Consider the following 18,334-nt stretch of genomic DNA (forward strand, 5'->3'; position numbering starts at 1 on the left):
TCGATTCCCGGTACCAAAAAAACAAAAAACAAAAAAGAAAGAAAATACAAATAAACAACTAAATAAATTAAGGAAGACAATGCAGGATATGAAAGGTGAAATTCAACAAAAAGATAGAGATTCTGAAGAATCAAACAAATCCTGGAAATGAAAAGCACAGTAAATTAAATAAAAAACTCAATGGAAAGTCTCACCAACTGAACAAGACCAAGAAGGCAGGGGATTTAGCTCAGTGGTTCTGGCGCCTGCCTCACAAGTGCAAGGTCCCAAGTTCAATCCCTAATACCAAAAAACCAGACAGGACCAAGAAGAAGACAAAATTTCAGGACCTGAAGATAAGGTTGAGGAATTATTATATGTAGACATCAATAAAGAAAAATAAACAAAAACCAAGAAATCATGAACAAAACATCTAAGAACTCTGGGACATGGTTAAAAGATCAAAAAAATTTTTTGGTGTAGAAAAGGTCACTGAAAAAAAAAAAAAGAAAAGGACACTGAGATTCAGACTAAAAGCACAGAAAATCTATTTGATGAAACAATAACAGGTTATAGGAGCCATTTAGAACCCCAATCAGGCACTACCAGAAAAGAATCTCCTCCCTCAAAAAAAAAAAAGAAAAGAATCTCCCCCCACATCACATTCTAGTTAAAATACCAAGAATAAGGAACAATGAAAAAATATTAAAAGCTACAAGGGAGAAATGCCAAGTCACTTTTGGAGGCAGCTTCGTAAGTATAACTGTAGACTTCTCTGCTGAAATCTTAAAGTACAAGAGGGGGGACCAGGGATTTAGCTCAGTGGTGCTGCCCCCTGCCTCACAAGTGCAAGGTCCTGAATTCAATCCCTGGAGAAAGAAAGGAAAGAAAGGAAAAAAAGGAAAAGAAGGGAAAGGAAGGGAAAGGAAAGGAAGAACAGGAAGGAATGTATTTCAAGTCCTGAAAGAAAATAACTGCCAACTTAGGTTACTATACCCAGAAAAGCTATCCTTCAAAATTAACAAGAGAAATAAAGACTTTCCAAGATAAGCATAAAGAAATTTATGACCACTAGGCCAGCACTGCAGAAGGAATCCTACATAAAGAGGAAAAATTAGGGCCGGGGATTTAGCTCAGTAGTTCCGCTGCCTGCCTCGCAAGCGCAAGGACCCGAATTCGATACCCGATACCAAAAAAAAAAAAAGGGGGGAAAATTTAATAAGCAATTGAGAATCAGGAATGAAACATCACAAAAAACAACAAAATAATAAAAATTAGTACATAAATTTCTATAACACCCCTGAATGTAAATGGTCTTAATTCTCCAATTAAAAGACACAGATTGGCAGACTGGACTAAAAAACAAGACCTAGGGCCAGGGATTTAGCTCAGTGCCACAGCACCTGCCTGGCAAGCACAAGATCCCTGAGTTCAATCCCCAGTACCAAAAAACCCCCCAAAAAACAAAAAAAAGACCTAATGCTTTGCTGCTTCCAAGAAACACACCTCACAAGCAAAGACATACAGAGACTGAAAATGAAAAGATGAAAAAAATTCCATACAAATGGAACCCAAAGTAAGCAGTAGTAACTACACTGATATCTAATAAAGCAGATATCAAGACAAAATTAGATAACAGAAAGAAGGCCATTCACTACATATTGCAATCCACCAAGATATAGCCATTATGTCATACCCAGGGAGGAACCTGACCAAGAAAGTAAAAGACCTGTACAATGAAAATCTCAGTATACTGAAGAAATTGAAGATAACACTAGAAGGCAGAAAGACATCCCATATTCATGGATTAGCAGAATTGTTATTTTGTTAAAATGACCATATTACCAAAAGTGATCTACAACAACTAATTTCAAACTATAGTACAAAGTCATAGTAAGAAAAAAAGTATGTACGGCACTAGCACAAAAAAAACATATAGACTAATGGAACAGAATACTGTACAGGACACAGAAACAAACCCACACAACTACAACCATCTGATTCTGGAAGAAAGGCCAAAAATATACACTGGAGAAAAGCCTCTTTATAGTGCTGGGAAAACAAGATACCCACTTGTAAAAGACTGAAGCTAGATCCCTATCTCTCACCCTGTATAAAAATCAATTCAAAAATAATTAAGATAGGACTGGGGATTTGGCTCAGTGGCACCGCACCTGCCTCGCAAGTGCAAGGTCCTGAGTTCAATCCCCAGTACCAAAAAAAAAAAGAAGAAGATATATTAATATTATATATATTATATATATGTACCAATTCCCCCATGAAGAATGTGATCATTATGTACTAATAAAAAATAAAAACTGAAAAAAGAATTAATTCAAAATGGATCAAAGACCTAGGTATAAAACCTGAAACTTTGAAACTGCTAAAAGAAAACACAGTGGAAACACTCAAAGGCACAGGTACAAGCCAAAAGCAAAAGGCCACAGGAACAGCCAAAGACTTCCATAGTAGGACTTGGACAGCACAGAAAATAACAGCAAGAATAAACTAATGGGAGTACCTCAAATTAAAGTTTCTGTGCAGTAAAGGAAATAATAAAAAGGCAACAGAATGGGAGAAAATTTTTGCCAGCTACTTTTCTGAAAGAAGATTAATATCTAGAATATATAAAGAATTTAAAAACTTAACAGCAAAAAAATCAAATAGTCCAATCAATAAATGAGCAGATGAACTGAACAGACACTTCTCAAAAGTACATGAAAAAATGTTCAACATCTTGGGAAATTCAAATAAAATCTACAGTGTGATTCTATCTCACTCCAATCAGAAGGGCATTCATCAAGAATACAAAGAACAGTAAATGCTGGCCAGAATGTGAGGAAAATGAATCCTTCTCCACTGCCGCTGAAAATGTAAATTAGTACAGCAACTGTGGAAATCAGATTGGAGGTTCCTCAAAACAAATAAATAAATAAAGCTATCATTTGATCCAGCTATATCACTCCTTGGTATAAACCTTAAGTCATTATACTGTAGGCTACTGACATACCCATGTTTATTGCAGCACAATTCACAAGAGCCAAGGTATGGAACCAGCCTAAATGTTCTTCCACAGATGAATGAAGAAATAATACCCCAATGGGTATTATTCATTGGGGTATTATTCAGCCATAAAGAAAAATGAAATTTTGTCATTTGCAGAAAAATAGATCTGGAGATCATGTTGAACAAAACAAACCAGACTCAGAAAGAAAAATATCACATGCTCTCCCTAATATGTAGAATCTAAAAAAGATGAAATGAAAGCAGAAGGGAAGTTGGGAGTGGTGGAACATGCTTATGATCCTAGCATTATGGGAGGCTAATGCAGGAGGATTGCAAGTTTGGGCAACTTAGTAAGATCTTGTCTCAAAATGTAAATGATTAAAAAGGACTGAGGAGGGCCGGGGATTTAGCTCAGTGGTTCTCGCGCCTGCCTTGCAAGTGCAAGGTCCCAAGTTCGATCCCCGGTACCAAAAAAATAAAAAATAAAAAAAAATAAAATAAAAAGGACTGAGGATATAGCTCAGTGTGAAAGCCCTGGGTTCAATACTCAGTACCACACATACACACACAACCCCTCCCCCCAAAAAACAAACAGAAGAGAGACTATTATTAGACAAGAGGAAGGAATAAGGGAGAAGAGGAAGGAGGAAGGGAGGGCTTATAAGAGAGGGTAACGTGGATAGAAAGAATAAAAATATGATACACACTGAAACCCAACATTTTGTAACATATATAAGCATTAATAATAAAAGAAAAAAAGTCAGCTACTGTATAATTTTATTGCATAGAATATCCAAAATAGGCAAATCCATAGAGATAGAAACTAGATTAATAGCCATCAGGGCTAAAGTGACTGCTAAGAGGTATGAGGTTTCTTTTGGGGGTGATAAAAATGTTCTACAATGAGATGAAGCCAGGTGAGGTGGTACAGGCCTGAAATGCCATAGGACAATCAAGAGTTCATGGCCAGCCTGGACTGCATAGCAGGACTCAAAAAAAAAAAAAAAAAAAAAACCCACACCAAAAAGTATTACTAAGTGTAATTTTACAAAATAAATAACTTGAGATTTTAGAAAAACAAAATAAAACCCTCCCGTCAGAAATAGTATAGCCCAAGTTTAATATGTACACACAGAATGTTCTCAGCACTCAAAGGGATTCATTCTGAAGAGGCTTTTATTTTGAGTTGGCAAAACCAAGAGGGGAAGGGCTCAGGGAACTGCTGCGGCCTGCAAGTGAAGCTCCAGAGAGAAAAAGAGGTAAAGTTCCAGAGAGGAACAGTGCCATGTTCATCAGTGTACTTTCTGAGCCTGGTAATATGCTACTCAACAGATATTCACTTTTTTTTTTTCCTTTTTGTTTTGGAGACAGGGTCTCACTATGTAGCTCAAGCTGGCCTTGAACTCACTAGGTAGCCCAGCCTGGCCTCAAACTCTTGGCGATCCTCCTGCCTCAGCCTCCCAAGTGCTGGGATTACAGGCATGTGCCACCATGGCCTGCAAAGTGTGTACTTTTATTTTACTCTTCTCTTCTACATTTTGTACTCCCATGTTGCTACCTCCAGTTAGAATTCCCAAAGGCAACAAGTCTCATCCTCAAGTTGATTACAGTAAAGCAGTGTTTCTGCCCTTGGTCTAAGTGTTAAGCACAGATTCTAGGACCCCTTCTCATAGCTATACAACCTTAATCTCTAGGGAAGACCCTTTGGAAACTCTATGTTAACAATCACCCACACACAGTGAGTAATACAATGTAGTTTTTAATTTTTAATAGTACTGAGGATCAAACTAAGGGGTACTCTACTACTAAGCTATATTTCCAGGTCTTTTTACTTTTTTATTTTGCAACAAGGTCTTAAAAACAAAACAAAACAAAGCAAGGTCTTGCTAAATTCCGCAGGCTGGCCTTGAACATGTAATCCTCCTGCCTCAAGTAGCCAGGATTATAGGCATGCACCATCATTCCCAACATCCTGGCAAGTTCTGCAAACAATGCATAAAAAAAGGTTTAATCCCAAGAGGAGCTGCTTTACTCCTACAGAATCTCTAGTGGGTAGAAATGCATGGGGTACGATCTTCAGGAGAGAATCTTCACTGCTATGTGACTATGAATGAATTACTTAACTTTGCTAAGTCTCAGCTTCTTATAAAAATGAGAAACTTCCAATCCTGACAAAAATAAGGTTGTGAGAGGAAAATTATGTTTTTTGGCATTTACTAAATTTAGTTTCTTTCCTGTTCTATTTTAAGAAATTTTACTTTAGGTCTATAACTCTTTCCCTGAATTAAAATATATGTATGAAACTTATACATTAAGAAATTCTCAGAGTCGGGCATGGTGGTGCACACCTGTAATCTTAGCACTCAGGAGGCTGAGGCAGAAGGATGATCAGAGTTCAAGGCCAGCTTGAACTATGTCAAATATCAAAAAATAAAAAACTCCGACTCTAGAATTTTATATTACATCAACTTTGTTTAGAAAGTTTTATCATTCAGTTCTATCACTTTCATTTTATGTTGTGACCCAAATTACATTTCATTCAAATTGACTCTTTTATCAGGCAAAACCATGAAGATTGCTAACATTCCAGCTATGAAACAGGGCCACTTTAAAATTCTTTCTAGCCAGGGATTTAGCTCAGTGGTTTCGCCACCTGCTGTGCAAGCGCAAGGACCCGAGTTCAATCCCCGGTACCAAAAAAAAAAAAAAAAAATCTTTCTAAAACTATAAAAACATGCTATAAATAGTATTCTTTCATATAGTGGCCAATAAATATTAATGGTAAATGTGAAATTATAACTAAAGTTTCTATATCAGGGTTAGAATATAGAGAATCTTCTCCAGCTAATCATTAGAAAAGTCTTAAGAAACCCATCCACTGGCCCTTTTACAGGTAGACTATACAGAAGTTTGACATGATGGTGCAATGTAAACTACCCTCAAGTCATTACCATTAACTTTAAATCACGTAGGCAAAGAGTTATTTAATGCTTTCAATTTCATGCTTGAAAGAAAAGTATCTGCAACAGCATCTTTGCATTTTAGACAGCAAAAGTAAGATGGTTTATGTATTCCTTCCGTTACTGTCTGAATCATTAATAATTATCAGACTCTCCCCAAAACTTATCAGACCTTTCCTAGAATTGAGAGCTTACCTTCTCTAACTAGTTCATAGTAAGTACTATCTTAATATTCAAATGATGATGGCACAGTCACAAGCACTCTCAGTAAGTATTTGAAGAATGTAGTAATAAATATAGAATAAGTCTTAGTTCACTAAGACCCAATGATTACACACATTAAAACTCTCAAAATCCAAATTTGAAATCAGTACACTAAAGCAAAATAAAGAGACAAATATTTTTCTTAATTTTCTTCTTAATACAACAGTGCAAAGTACTACCTGTCCTGAGGATTTTTAGTATTTGCTGACTATTTAGAGAATCACTTAATCTTAGGAAGAAACTTACTCTGGTTTATACAACTTCTATGTTTCTATACATTTAATGACTTACAGAATAGGTAGGGGGGAAAAGGAACATCAGAAGAAGTAAAACTTACACACAAAGGTCTCTACATGTGTGCACAAGTCGCCACATTTAGGACAGCGTAGCTGGTTTCCACCTTTTCCAGAATTCCCAGAGCCTGATTTCTTACTGCTTCCCTCACTCACTGATTTCTATCATTTGTGGAAGAGAAAAAAAGAGGGTCAATTATTAGTTTCAGATGATCACTTACAATATAGTTTATAATTAATCTTGTAATTTTTACAATTTTCAGAATGGAATTATTAATGTAGTTGAAAGATCTATTTACACAAAAATCAAATCAGTCCTGGTAAACATATGTATTTTATGTATTTACCTGTAGTCCTCTTTTAGAGAATCTTTTTTTTTTTGGTACCGGGGATTGAACTCAGCTCCTTATACTTTCAAGGCAGGTGGCGGAACCACTGAGCTAAATCCCCAGCCCCCTGCAGTCCTCTTTTACATGGTTTGTGCCAACATTATTGTATAACAAATAGCTTCCTTTTAAAGACTCAATAAATGGCATTTATGTTTCTCTGATGCTTCCTTAAAGCCACAGAATATAGGGGCTTTTTAAAGAAAATTTTTAAAAAATATCACTTGTGGAAAAAAAATACTCAATAAATATTAGAAAAAGTTATTATAGTTAAAAAAACTACTTTTCAATGGAACTGAATCAGGAGTTATTATCATGTCAGGTGGTGACTTAGTATTCTGACATGTAACTTTTTTTATTTTAAAAATGGGAATAGTCAGGTGTGGCAGTGATGCCTGTAATCCCAGCACTTGGGAGGCTGAGGCAGGAGGATCGCCATGAGCTTGAGGCCTAGCCTAGGCTACACTGTGAGCTCAAGGCCAGCCTGAACTACATAATGAGACCCTTTCTCAAAAAAACAGGGGACTGGGGATTTAGCTCAGTGGTTTCGATGCCTGCTTTGCAAGCGCAAGGTCGCAAATTTGATCCCCAGTATCAAAAAAAACACCAGGGCCAGGGATTTAGCTCAGTGGCACTGTGCCTGCCTTGCAAGCACAAGGTCCTGAGTTCAATCCCCAGTACTGGAAAAAAAATTGGGAGGGCCGGGGATTTAGCTCAGTGGTTCCCCTGCCTGCCTCGAAAGCACAAGGACCCAAGTTCAATCCCCGGTAACCAAAAAAAAAAAAAAGGGAATAATTTCTCTTACTTCTGAGAGCTGCTATTAGGATTAAGTATGAATATAAAAGTACCTAGCATATAATATGAACTCAAGTGTTAGTCAAATTCACATAATGACAAAAATTTGATAATTCAGTGACCTAATACAATCATTAATCACCTACTTGCTAGCTACAGAGTAGCCCAACCTGAAGTAATACCAGAAATCCAAGACTTTTAGGTAAAGGATGAGAAGTGAGGTTTATACTATCATGAGTTGTAAGAATTGTATCAAAACAGGAAATGATGGTTATTCTTTATTCAATCTTATCTACATAGATTATTTAATGATACTGAATCACTACTCTGGGGTATTAAAAATTTCAATTACTGCTTACTAAATGCAATGCTTATAAAAGCAATTTATAGCTCAAACTGAAACAAAATAAAATTCTTCAGATTATCTTACACATCTCACACTTCCTACAGAAAACACAAGTCAACAGGACATACAGTGCTATTATTATATGTGATTGTTTCAAAGAGAGAACTCAGGGCTGGGGATTTAGCTCAGTAGCGCCATGCCTGCCTCGCAAGTGCAAGGTCTTAAGTTCGAGCCCCAGTACCGAGAAAAACAAAGAAGCAAAGAGAGAACTCAGAGCTGGGGATGTAGCTCAGTGGTACAATGTTTGCCTCACATGCACAAGGTCCTGGGTTCAATCCCAAGCATTATAAAAACATCAAATAATACAAAAGAAAAAGAAAAAAAAGAGGACATTCAAGTATGAGTACGGGTGCCGATAAAGATAAAATAATTACCTTATTTCCATCTCCAGAGCCATCTTTATTTGTCCCATCTTTTGAGGCAAAGTATGCTGGTGTTTCTGAAAAGGTTCTCAGAGGGGCTCTGCGCAGAATCTGAGTTTCAAAGGTCCCAAGCCTTCCTAAAACTGGTATATGAATGCGACCACAAGAAATACCTGAAAATAAAATGAAATGTATTAGTCTACACATCAAATATTGGCATGTTTCAATAAAACCCTTCAAGGAGGGCAGGGGAATGTGGAAAAAATAAGAACCAAGATACATCATGTAAAGGTACAAGATCCCAATGGTGAATGTAACTGTACTGTATACCTAAAATGTACCAATAAACTTAAACAAAAAAGAAAAAAAGCCTTCAAAACAAACATAAAAAAATCCCTTGAGTATAAAGGTTGAAAAAAGCTGTCATTTTCACAGCAGGAGGACACACTGATAGAGAACAGTTATATCATCAGAGGCAAAGTCCTCTCAAAAACAAGCCAGGTTAGGGCCTCCGAAAAATTCCAGGTAAATAAATATTTCCTGTGTCTATTCTTTCAAAGCGAGGCAAGACCACTCAGATCATAACAATGCGTGGTTCTCTGAAAATGTGAGAATTCCACACCTGTTTGTTTTTGTGGGGGTTTTTTTGGTGGAGACAGGGTCTTGCTATAATAATCCTGGCTGGGCCTGAACTTGCTATATAGCCCCAATTGGCCTCCAACTCTCATGCCTCCCACCTTAGCCTCCAGAGCACTGAGATTACAGATGTGCACCACCATGCCTGATTATTACTGTTATAGTATTTCTACCAATCAGAATACATCTGACAACAACTCTTCTCTCTTTGGTTATAGGAGTAGTATCTATAACAAAGGAAACAAATTTCAACTGTTCTTTTGAAACTTACGTGCTAGTCCACTTATATGAGGTATTTAGTAGTCAAAAATCATATAGCGTGAAGAGTTATTGTACTGCTGGTAATAGGCATAGAATTTCAGATTTACAAATGAAAAGAATTATGGACATAGATGGTGATGATGGTTGTATAATAATGTGAATGTACTTACTACCAGCACATTAGATGTGGCCGAATTTGGTCCATGGGATCTATTCGTTGCCTGATTTTTTCTCATGTAATTTTTTTAAAAATCTCAAAATAAATGTCACTTGCACAAAAAAGTTAAATGGCCAGGGGTTAAGCAAAATTCTATAGATTTCTGTACTACAGGGTTACTCAGAAGCTTGCATAAACATATCAAAATGAAATAAGAGATAAAAAAAGAAATGAGATAAGAGTAAACAAAAAATTTGGAGAGGGGAGGTTACTTAATACTTAAATTCAAGAAAGTAATTTGGAAAAAAGAAAAAAAGAAACTAATTTGGCTTCCCTCATTTTATTCCCTGCAACATTCTTAAGTCAGACTTTGAAGTTTCATTTGTGTACCTGTTAGGGCCTTCTTGGGGGAGGGGGTGTTTTGAAACAGTCTTGCTGTGTGATTTAGGCTAACCTTGAACTCATTATGTAGGCCAGGGATTTAGCTCAGTGGTTCCTCCACTTGCCTCGAAAGGCCAAGGTTGAGCAATTCATTTTCGAATTCCCTCTCCTCATCCAGAGTAGCTGTCCGTCATATCTCTCTCTTTCTCCTTCCCTATCTTCAAATAAACTGTCTCCTCTTATTTAAAAAAAAAGAAAGCGCAAGGTCCCGGGTTCAATCCCCGGTACCAAAAAAAAAAAAGGATGCAGAACTCACTATGTAACCCAGTATGGCCTCATACTCCCAATCCTCCTGCCTGAGCCTCCCTGTTAGGACTTTTAAGAGAACATCTATATACACACTGTATCCACATGCAAAAAACTGGTTTAAATCTGTCCTCAATTTTTTTTTTTTTAGGTACGGAGATCAAACTCAGGACCTTGCCTGAGCTAAATCCCCAGCCCAATGTTTCTTAATTTTTTGTTTTTTGTTCTGTTTTGTTTTTGGTACTGGGGATCAAACTCAGGACCCTGTGCTTTCGAGGCAGGCGGCAGAACCACTGAGCTAAATTCCTGGCCCAATGCTTCTCAATTTTTAAAAACACCTGCTTAGTTATATTTGACTGCTATAATCCCTACTACTAATGAGGCTGAGGTAGAAGGACTGCAAATTCAGGCCTAGCCTGGGCAACTAATCGAGACCCTGTCTCAATACCAAAAAAATGAGCCTAGAGTGGTGAGACAAACCTGTAATTCCAGCACTCTGAGAGGCAGGAGGGCTGCAAGTTTGAACCCAAATTGGGGAACTTAAGAGACTTAGCAAGACTCTATATCAAAATTTAAAAAAAAAAAAAATTAAAAAGGGCTAGGGATGTAGCTCAATGTGAAGGCCCCAGGTTCAATCTCCAGTGCCACAAAACAATAAAAAATAAAAATCAAGGGCCGGAGATTTAGCTCAGTGGCACAGCGCCTGCCGGGCAAGCGTGAGGTCCTGAGTTAGATCCCTGGTACTAAACAAAATAAATAAAATTTTTTAAAAATAAAATAAAAATTAAAAAGTGAAAGGGCTAGGATATAGCTTAGTAGCCCACGTATTCATTGGTACATTTTATTGGTACATTTTAGGTATACAATTCGTTTACATTTATCATTGGGTGTTTGTACCTGTACATGATATATCTTGGTTCTAATTTTTTCCCCCATTACCTGTGCGCCCTTCACCCCCTCCACCCTTCCCTATTTACATAGATTTCATTTCCATTTTTCTTTTTCTTTTCTCATAGTTTTTCCTTTCCCTCTTTTCCTTTCCCCTTCCCCTCCCTTCACTCCTTCGCCTTTGGACCTTTTTTCCTATTTCAAATTATCAATTATTCATTTTAATCATTTTAACTCTTGTTTACATTATCAGTTTCTCACACTAGAGAAACTATTCGGTATTTACATATGTGTGTCCTATTTATTTCACTTAAGAGTATGGCCTCGATATGCATCCATTTAGCTATAGATGACTTGTTTTTCATTCTTTATGGCTGAGTAGTACTCCATTTTATAAAAAACCCACATTTTCTTTATCCAGTTTCCAGTTGATGGGCACTTGGGCTGCTTCCAAGCTTTAGCCATTACATACTGTGCCGCTATGAACCTGGGTGCACATAAATCACGGTGGTTATGATTCTTTTAATTCTTTGGGGAAGATACCCAGCAGGGAAATAGCTGGGTCAAATGGGACCTCTAGTCCTAGTTCTTTGAGTTGTCTCCATACTGACTTCCACAGTGCTTGCACCAGTCTGCACTCCCACCAACCATGGAGGAGGGTTCCTTTCTCCCCACAACCCCGTCAGCATTTGTTATTTGTTGATTTCTTGATAGCAGCCATTCTTTCTGGGGTGAGGTGGAATCTCAGGGTTGTTTTCATCTGCATCTCTCGAATGATGAGTGATGCTGAACATTTTTTCATATATTTGTTTGCTGCTTTTACTTCTTTGTCTGAGAAATGTCTGTTCATTTCAGATGCCCATTTTTGAATTGGGTCTTTGAATTTGAGGGGTCTGATTTTTTTCAATTCTTTATATATTCTAGATAGTAGTCCTCTGTCTGAGGTACAGCTGTTAAAAATTTTTTCCTATATTGTAGGTTGTCTGTTAGCTCTGTTGGTGGCTTCTTTTGCAGTGCAGAAGCTTTTTAATAAGATGAGATCCCAGTTGTTGATTCTTTCTGCTAGTTCCCATGCTGCTGAGGTTTTGTTCATGAAGTCTTGTCCTATGCCAATGTCTTCAAGAGTTCTACCTAACTTATCTTCCAGCAAGTTTAGTGTTTCTGTCTTCATATTTAGATCTTTAATCCACTTCGATCTTAGTTTAGTGCTTGGTGATAGGTATGGGTCTAGTTTCAATCTTTGGCAGGTTGAAATCCAGTTTTTCCAATACCATTTATTAAACAGGCTATCTTTCCTCCAATGATGGTGGTTGGCTCCTTTGTCAAAGATGAGGTGGCTGAGCATGTCTGGAGTTGTTTCTGCATCTTCTAATCTATTCCACTGATCCTCAGGTCTGTTCCTTTGCCAGTACCATGCTGATTTTATCACAGTAGCTTTGTAGTATAGTTTCAAGTTGGGGATTGTGATACTCCCAGCCAAGTCTCTGTTGTTTAGAATTGCTTTAGCTATTCTAGGCCTCTTATGGTTCCAAATGAATTTTTGGGTTGTTTTCTCTAGTTCTGTGAAGTATATTGTTGGAATTTCAATTGGCATTGCATTGAATCTATATAGTAGTTTTGGAAGTATGGCCATTTTCACTATATTGGTTCTTCCTACCCAGGAGCAAGGGATGTCTTTCCATTTTCTTGTATCCTCTTCAATCTCTTTTTTCAGAATGCTGTAGTTTTCAGTGTAGAGGTCCTTTGCTTCCTTTGTTAGATTGATTCCTAGATATTTCATTTTTTTTGGATGCTACTGTAAAAGGAATTGTTTCCCTAATTTCTCTCTCAGTGGGTCTGTTATTTGTGTACAAGAAGGCTATTGTTTTTTGAGTGTTGACCTTGTATCCAGCTACTCTACTGAATCTGTCAATTAAGAAGTCTTTTGGAGGAGTTTCTTGGGTCTTCTATGTAAAGTATCCTATCGTCAGCAAATAATGACAGTTTAACTTCTTCTTTTCCTATCTTTATTCCTTTTATTTCTTTCTCTTTTCTAATTGCTGTAGCTAATGTTTCCAGAACTATATTGAACAGGAGTGGTGATAGTGTAGTCCATGTATTCAATAACAGGTATAGAGTAGAAGAGAGAAAAAATATATATATAAAGCACTGAAACAAACTAATTTAGGATTTTTAATGTTTTGTGTCTCATGAACCCCTCAGGCGGTTTCAGGAGCTTTTGAATGGATCTCAGAATGTTTTTAAGTATACAGAATAATGGGGCTGGGGATTTAGCTCAGTGGTTCTCTTGCCTGCCCTGCAAGCGCAAGGATCCGTGTTCGATCCCCAGTACCAAAAAAAAAAAAAAAAAGGAATATATAGAATAAAATACATAACAAGGGAAATCAATTACGGTGAAGTAATTATCAATGTATTTTCAAGGCCAGGGATGTGGCTCAGTGGTACAGCAACCACCTAAAATGTGCAAAGCCCTGGACTCAGTCCCTAGCACTGGAAAAAAAAAATGTTTCTTGGGCGGGGGGGGGGGGGGGGGGGGGGGGGGGGGTTTAGCTCAGTGGTTTCACCCAAGCAGCAAGGACCCAAGCTCGACGCCCCGGACAAAAAAAAAAAAAAATTGTTTCTTTATTAACAAAATAAGATCTAATAGCAGCTCTGTTAATAACTACCATGATTTCAAAGTAGCAAAAAGTATAAGCAGCATTTTGAGATTTCAGAAACTGTTATATTACATGAAAATATTTATGATTTTAACTGGTGACAAATTTAGGCTACTGTGATTTGTTTCCTACATTTACAATTAAAGGAAATGCTGTATTTCACTTCAAGATTAGTGAAAATACAGTTCAGAGAACATATGAACTGTACCCATGGGCTCCTTAGGGACCTGTGAACCTCAGGTGAAGAATCCCTGAAAGCCATAAAAGAAAGAATTTGTGTATTTTGCAAGACTACCTGGCAACAACGATAAAAGCCAGTTAAAAGTTAAACTATTTACAAAACATCTGTCACACAGAACATCTGAGTTTCAGAGCAGATGCTTTTAAAAATAAGTACTAGAATATTGCACATCCATTTTAAGTCTATTAAGGAGAGATCCCAGCACTCTGGCAGGCTGAGGCAGGTGACCTCCAAATTCGAGCCCAGCCCTGGGAACTTACCAACTTAGTAAGACCCTATCACAAACTAATAAAGGGTTGGAAAGACAGCACATTGCAAAGCCCCTGCGTTCAAACTCCGATACAGAAAAAGAAAAAGAAGAAAGAAGGTAGGACAACCAGCAGCAGCAGCATCCAGGATGGTAAATATTGTGCCCTGGGCCAAAAGCCTGTTATCCCAGCTACTGCGAAGGCTGAGACAGGAGGACTGCAAGTTCAAGGGCAGACTAGGTAGCAAGATTCTGATTCAAAATAAAGTAAAATAAGCTGGAGATGTACAGTTTGGTGTAGAGCACTTAGCTAGCATGCTTGAGACCCTAGGTTCAATCCCCAGCACTGCACAAAAAGAAAAAAAAAAAGAAGGTAAGAAATTTTTTCAATGCCAGAAATAAAGATGTTTCATCATTTATTCACTTTGTCTTATTTTATATTGATGAGAAAATTAAAACCTAAATATTTTTAAGGTAGGCAGTATTCAACAATCATGACAATTATGGATGCTAACAACATGTCTAAGCTCTTCAAATATCTTTTGCATGGACAAGGAATAAAAGTAGACCTTTCCAAGTCTACACTTCTTACAGTCAAATTCAGACCAAGCACTGTCCTTAGATCCTTTCCGATGCAATCACGCTTCTCTTAATGTATATCTTTAGAATGCAAAGTGACCTCACATGTCAAAGTATATTTTTAAAAATATACATAAATTTGGATAGGAAAAATTCTTAAAATTTCTACAGTACTATAGATTTCATATTCAGAGAATAGGGACAAAAAACATGTTAAATTTGATACATACTATAGTCTATCAGGAAGAGAAAACAGATATGGTGTCTAATATGAAGATTTACTAAGTAAATTTCAAACTACTGTTTAAAAGTCTAATTTATAGCTAAATGGATAGACCATACTCTTAAGTATGAGACCATACTCTTAAGTAAAATAAATCAGACACACACATTTAAATACCACATTGTTTTTCTGGTATGAGAAACCAAAAATGGAAATAAGGACTATAATGTATAATAGATATTGGGGAATGTGAAGAAAATGTTCAAAAGGGAAGAGAGGGCTGGAGATTTAGCTCAGTGGTTCCACTGCCTCCCTCGCAAGTGCAAGGTCCCCCGTTTGATCCCAGGTACCAAAAAAAAAAAAAAAAAAAAAAAAACGGAAGAGGGAAGAGAAACAGGGAGGGAGAAGGGATAAAGGAAGGAAGGGACAAGAAAAAATGGAAACAAACCTTTTATACAGGGAGGGAGTCCAGGGGAAGGCGGAAAAGGGAAAAAAAAAAGAGGCAGGACAGATCAGGTACAGATGCAAATTCCCTATGAGTGTTATCATTTTGTGTATCTAAAATGTACCAATAAATGTTTTGCTTAAAAAAAGAAAGAAAGAAGGTCTAGCATGATGGGCTGCAGATGTAGCTCAACAGTAAGCACTTGCCTAACATTTGTGAAGCACTGGGTTCAATTCCTCCAAGAAAAAGTCTAGCTAGGTAAGACAAGTCCATGGAAATTATTTAGAAGTTCAGAAATCAACTCTTCTATTCTTAAATTCTTAATCAGTTACACTGAGAATTCTCCCACTATCTCTTGTTAGAAAATTACAGGTATTTTGATGAGAAATTCTTAAATTTTAATGTTTATAAGAATTGTAAATTAAGTCAAGCATGGTGGTACATGCAGAAGCAGGAAGATTATAAATTCAAAGCCAGCCTGGCAAACTGGTGAGATCCTGTCTCAAAAAATCTTTGCTATTTTTGTTTGTTTTGAGACAGGGTCTCCTGCCACAACCTCCTGAATGCTGGGAGTATAGGACTGTGGCACCATGCCCAGCTGTTTTTTGAGATAGGATCTTGCTCTGTAATTCAGGCTGGTCTTAACTCACCTCCTGCCTCAACTTTCTGCATGCTGGGATTACAGGTATGTGCCACCACACCCAGCTCAAAATAAAAAAAAAATTTTAAAGACTAAGGATGTAGCTCTGTGCAAAGGTCCTGGGCTCAATCTCCAGCACCACTTAAAAAATACTGTATGATATGGGGTTCAGTCTCAGATTTGAAGCTTAATTTACTTCTTTAAGAGGAAAACAATGGTTCTGTATTTCTGTAAGTCTCCCGCAAACTTTATTAATGGATAGATAAGTAAATAATAAACCATTAATTTGCGTTGGTTTACCTAATTATGTATCTGTACAATAGATACATTTAAATTTTAAAAGAAAACAGTGGATTTTTTTGAAATTAATAACCACTTATTTCCTATAATTCATAATTTTCAGGGACTCTTAACTAGAACAGATCAAGAAATTTCTCAAAGGCTTTCCTGCCCAAAAAGAACACGCAAATACTTTATCCACCTTTAGAAATGCTACTAATATTTTTCTACTCCACCAGATATAAATATGAAGGTAAGGACTTATTCACTACTTCCAGCATCAAAAGGCCTGGCACACAGTAGGTTCTCAACAAATGTATGCCAAATAAACTGGTTAAAAACGATCTGTCACTTTCAAGAGTTTACAAATCAAATTTTTGGAACTGGGACATCTTTCTTAGAACTGGGACTACTAGTTTTAACAATATTTTGGCCCCATTCACTCCCTTCCATGTATATATTTTACAAAATGTTCCACCCACAATATCCCATGTCATTTCTGTGTAGTAAATAAACTGTCAGGGCATAGTAAAGGATAAGGATTTTATAACCAAAAGTTTAAGAAATTTATCCAAGGGCCATAAACTGATAAACCATAACAAATTTGTCTAGGAGTTGGTGACTATAAATGGATCTAGCTGGGCTTGGTGGCACACGCCAGTAAGCCCAGCACTTGAGAGACAGGGGGATCTGAGGGAGTTCAAAGCCAAGTACACAGCGAGACCCTGTCTCAAAATAATAAATAAATAAATGGATCTAGACTCATAGTCTTGATATTCATAGATCTGGGAAGAGAAAAATGGTTTCTTTTCCGGAATCTCTTGGCTGGAGCGCTTGCCATTCCTTCAGAGCTCTAGATAAACAGGACAGGTAAACAAGAGCCACTCTTGGGAAAATATCAAGGCCGACAAACTAGGAAGCTGGCAAGCTACTGTGGATACGGCTAAGTATTTCAAAATCAATCCAGCCGTCGTTTCCCCAAACTTCCGCGGCTGCTTCCCCGCGGGCCCCGAGATCTGCCCGTTGCCGGGAAGTATTCTGAGGCCTGTTTATGTTCCAGTGTTGACGACCACACAATGACAGTGACACCGCGAGTGTCATGCAGCCGGCGTCCCGTCCCGGATCTCCGGCTGGGCGCCCCGAAGTGATCCCAAAAGTGACAACTCCTCAGCCCGGCCCCTCCCGGAGCCCCCGACATTCCCGAGGGGGAACCAGGGCGGGCTGATAGCGTCCGAGGACACTTTGCGTCTCTTTCAGAGTTTATGGGAAGTGGCTGCATTCCGGCTCCAAATCAGGAGGCCTGCGAGCGCGTGGGCAGGCAAGAACAAACGGGGTTTCCTTCAAATTGGGGAAACCGCTGCTCCAGCGGCTAGGAGAGCCCCTATCCAACCGGGAAGGTGGGGGTTTCGGGCGGGACAAGCCTCGCACCCTCCTCGAGTCCCCATCAGTCGACCGGTCCGCTCCCCCCGGGCCACGGGCTCTGGCGCAGACCCCTTTCTTACCTCTCTGCGTCGAGACTAGCGAGGTGGTGATGAGCCGGGCCGCAGCCGCGCCGCAAGTGCAAGCGCCGCAGCTGGACATCTCGGCCGGGTTTAGGCCGGGACTTCCCCTTGCTGACCTCAGGGTCTAGGCCGACCGACTCCTACTCGCGGGGCGCGCTGACGTGGTATCGAACCCTCCTGTTGGCCCGAAGCCGGATACAGAGTGCACTCGACAGGTAGCCAACCCGGATCGCTCAGCGGGTCCCACCGCCTTACCCCACTAGGATCCTCTGCCTCCTCCCTTACCCTCCTCCTCCTCCCCCACCCACCCCCGGCTACCGGGCCCTTGGAGCGTGCGCGCGCCTGCGCCCTAGGCCCAGGGAGGGGGTGTGGGCACGCGTGAGCGTGCGTGCTTGAGACCTCAACGTGAGGAAAGGGGGCGGTGACCAGGGCGCCAATGAG

General features: G+C 38.7%; 1 protein-coding gene across 2 annotated transcripts in view; it reads right to left on the reverse strand.

Annotated features, from left to right (window-relative positions):
• Clpx (caseinolytic mitochondrial matrix peptidase chaperone subunit X) overlaps nucleotides 1-18,254 on the reverse strand; it is a 41,714-nt gene extending 23,460 nt beyond the window's left edge. The window contains exons 1-3 of one of the 2 annotated variants that reach the window (XM_087198974.1): nucleotides 17,894-18,254; nucleotides 8,464-8,624; nucleotides 6,547-6,664 (exon numbers count right to left, since the gene is read on the reverse strand). In XM_087198974.1, the coding sequence (XP_087055100.1) occupies nucleotides 6,547-6,664; nucleotides 8,464-8,624; nucleotides 17,894-17,972 (358 nt within the window). In that variant the 5' untranslated portion in view covers nucleotides 17,973-18,254. The remainder of the gene's footprint in view (nucleotides 1-6,546; nucleotides 6,665-8,463; nucleotides 8,625-17,893) is intronic. The other variant, XM_004855628.4, reaches the window with a different exon arrangement.
• Nucleotides 18,255-18,334: the final 80 nt, after the last annotated feature.

Source organism: Heterocephalus glaber, unplaced genomic scaffold, assembly GCF_053883595.1.
Source record: "Heterocephalus glaber isolate CG9 unplaced genomic scaffold, H.glaber_assembly_v1.0 deba00001689, whole genome shotgun sequence".
NCBI classification, from domain to species: domain Eukaryota; kingdom Metazoa; phylum Chordata; class Mammalia; order Rodentia; family Bathyergidae; genus Heterocephalus; species Heterocephalus glaber.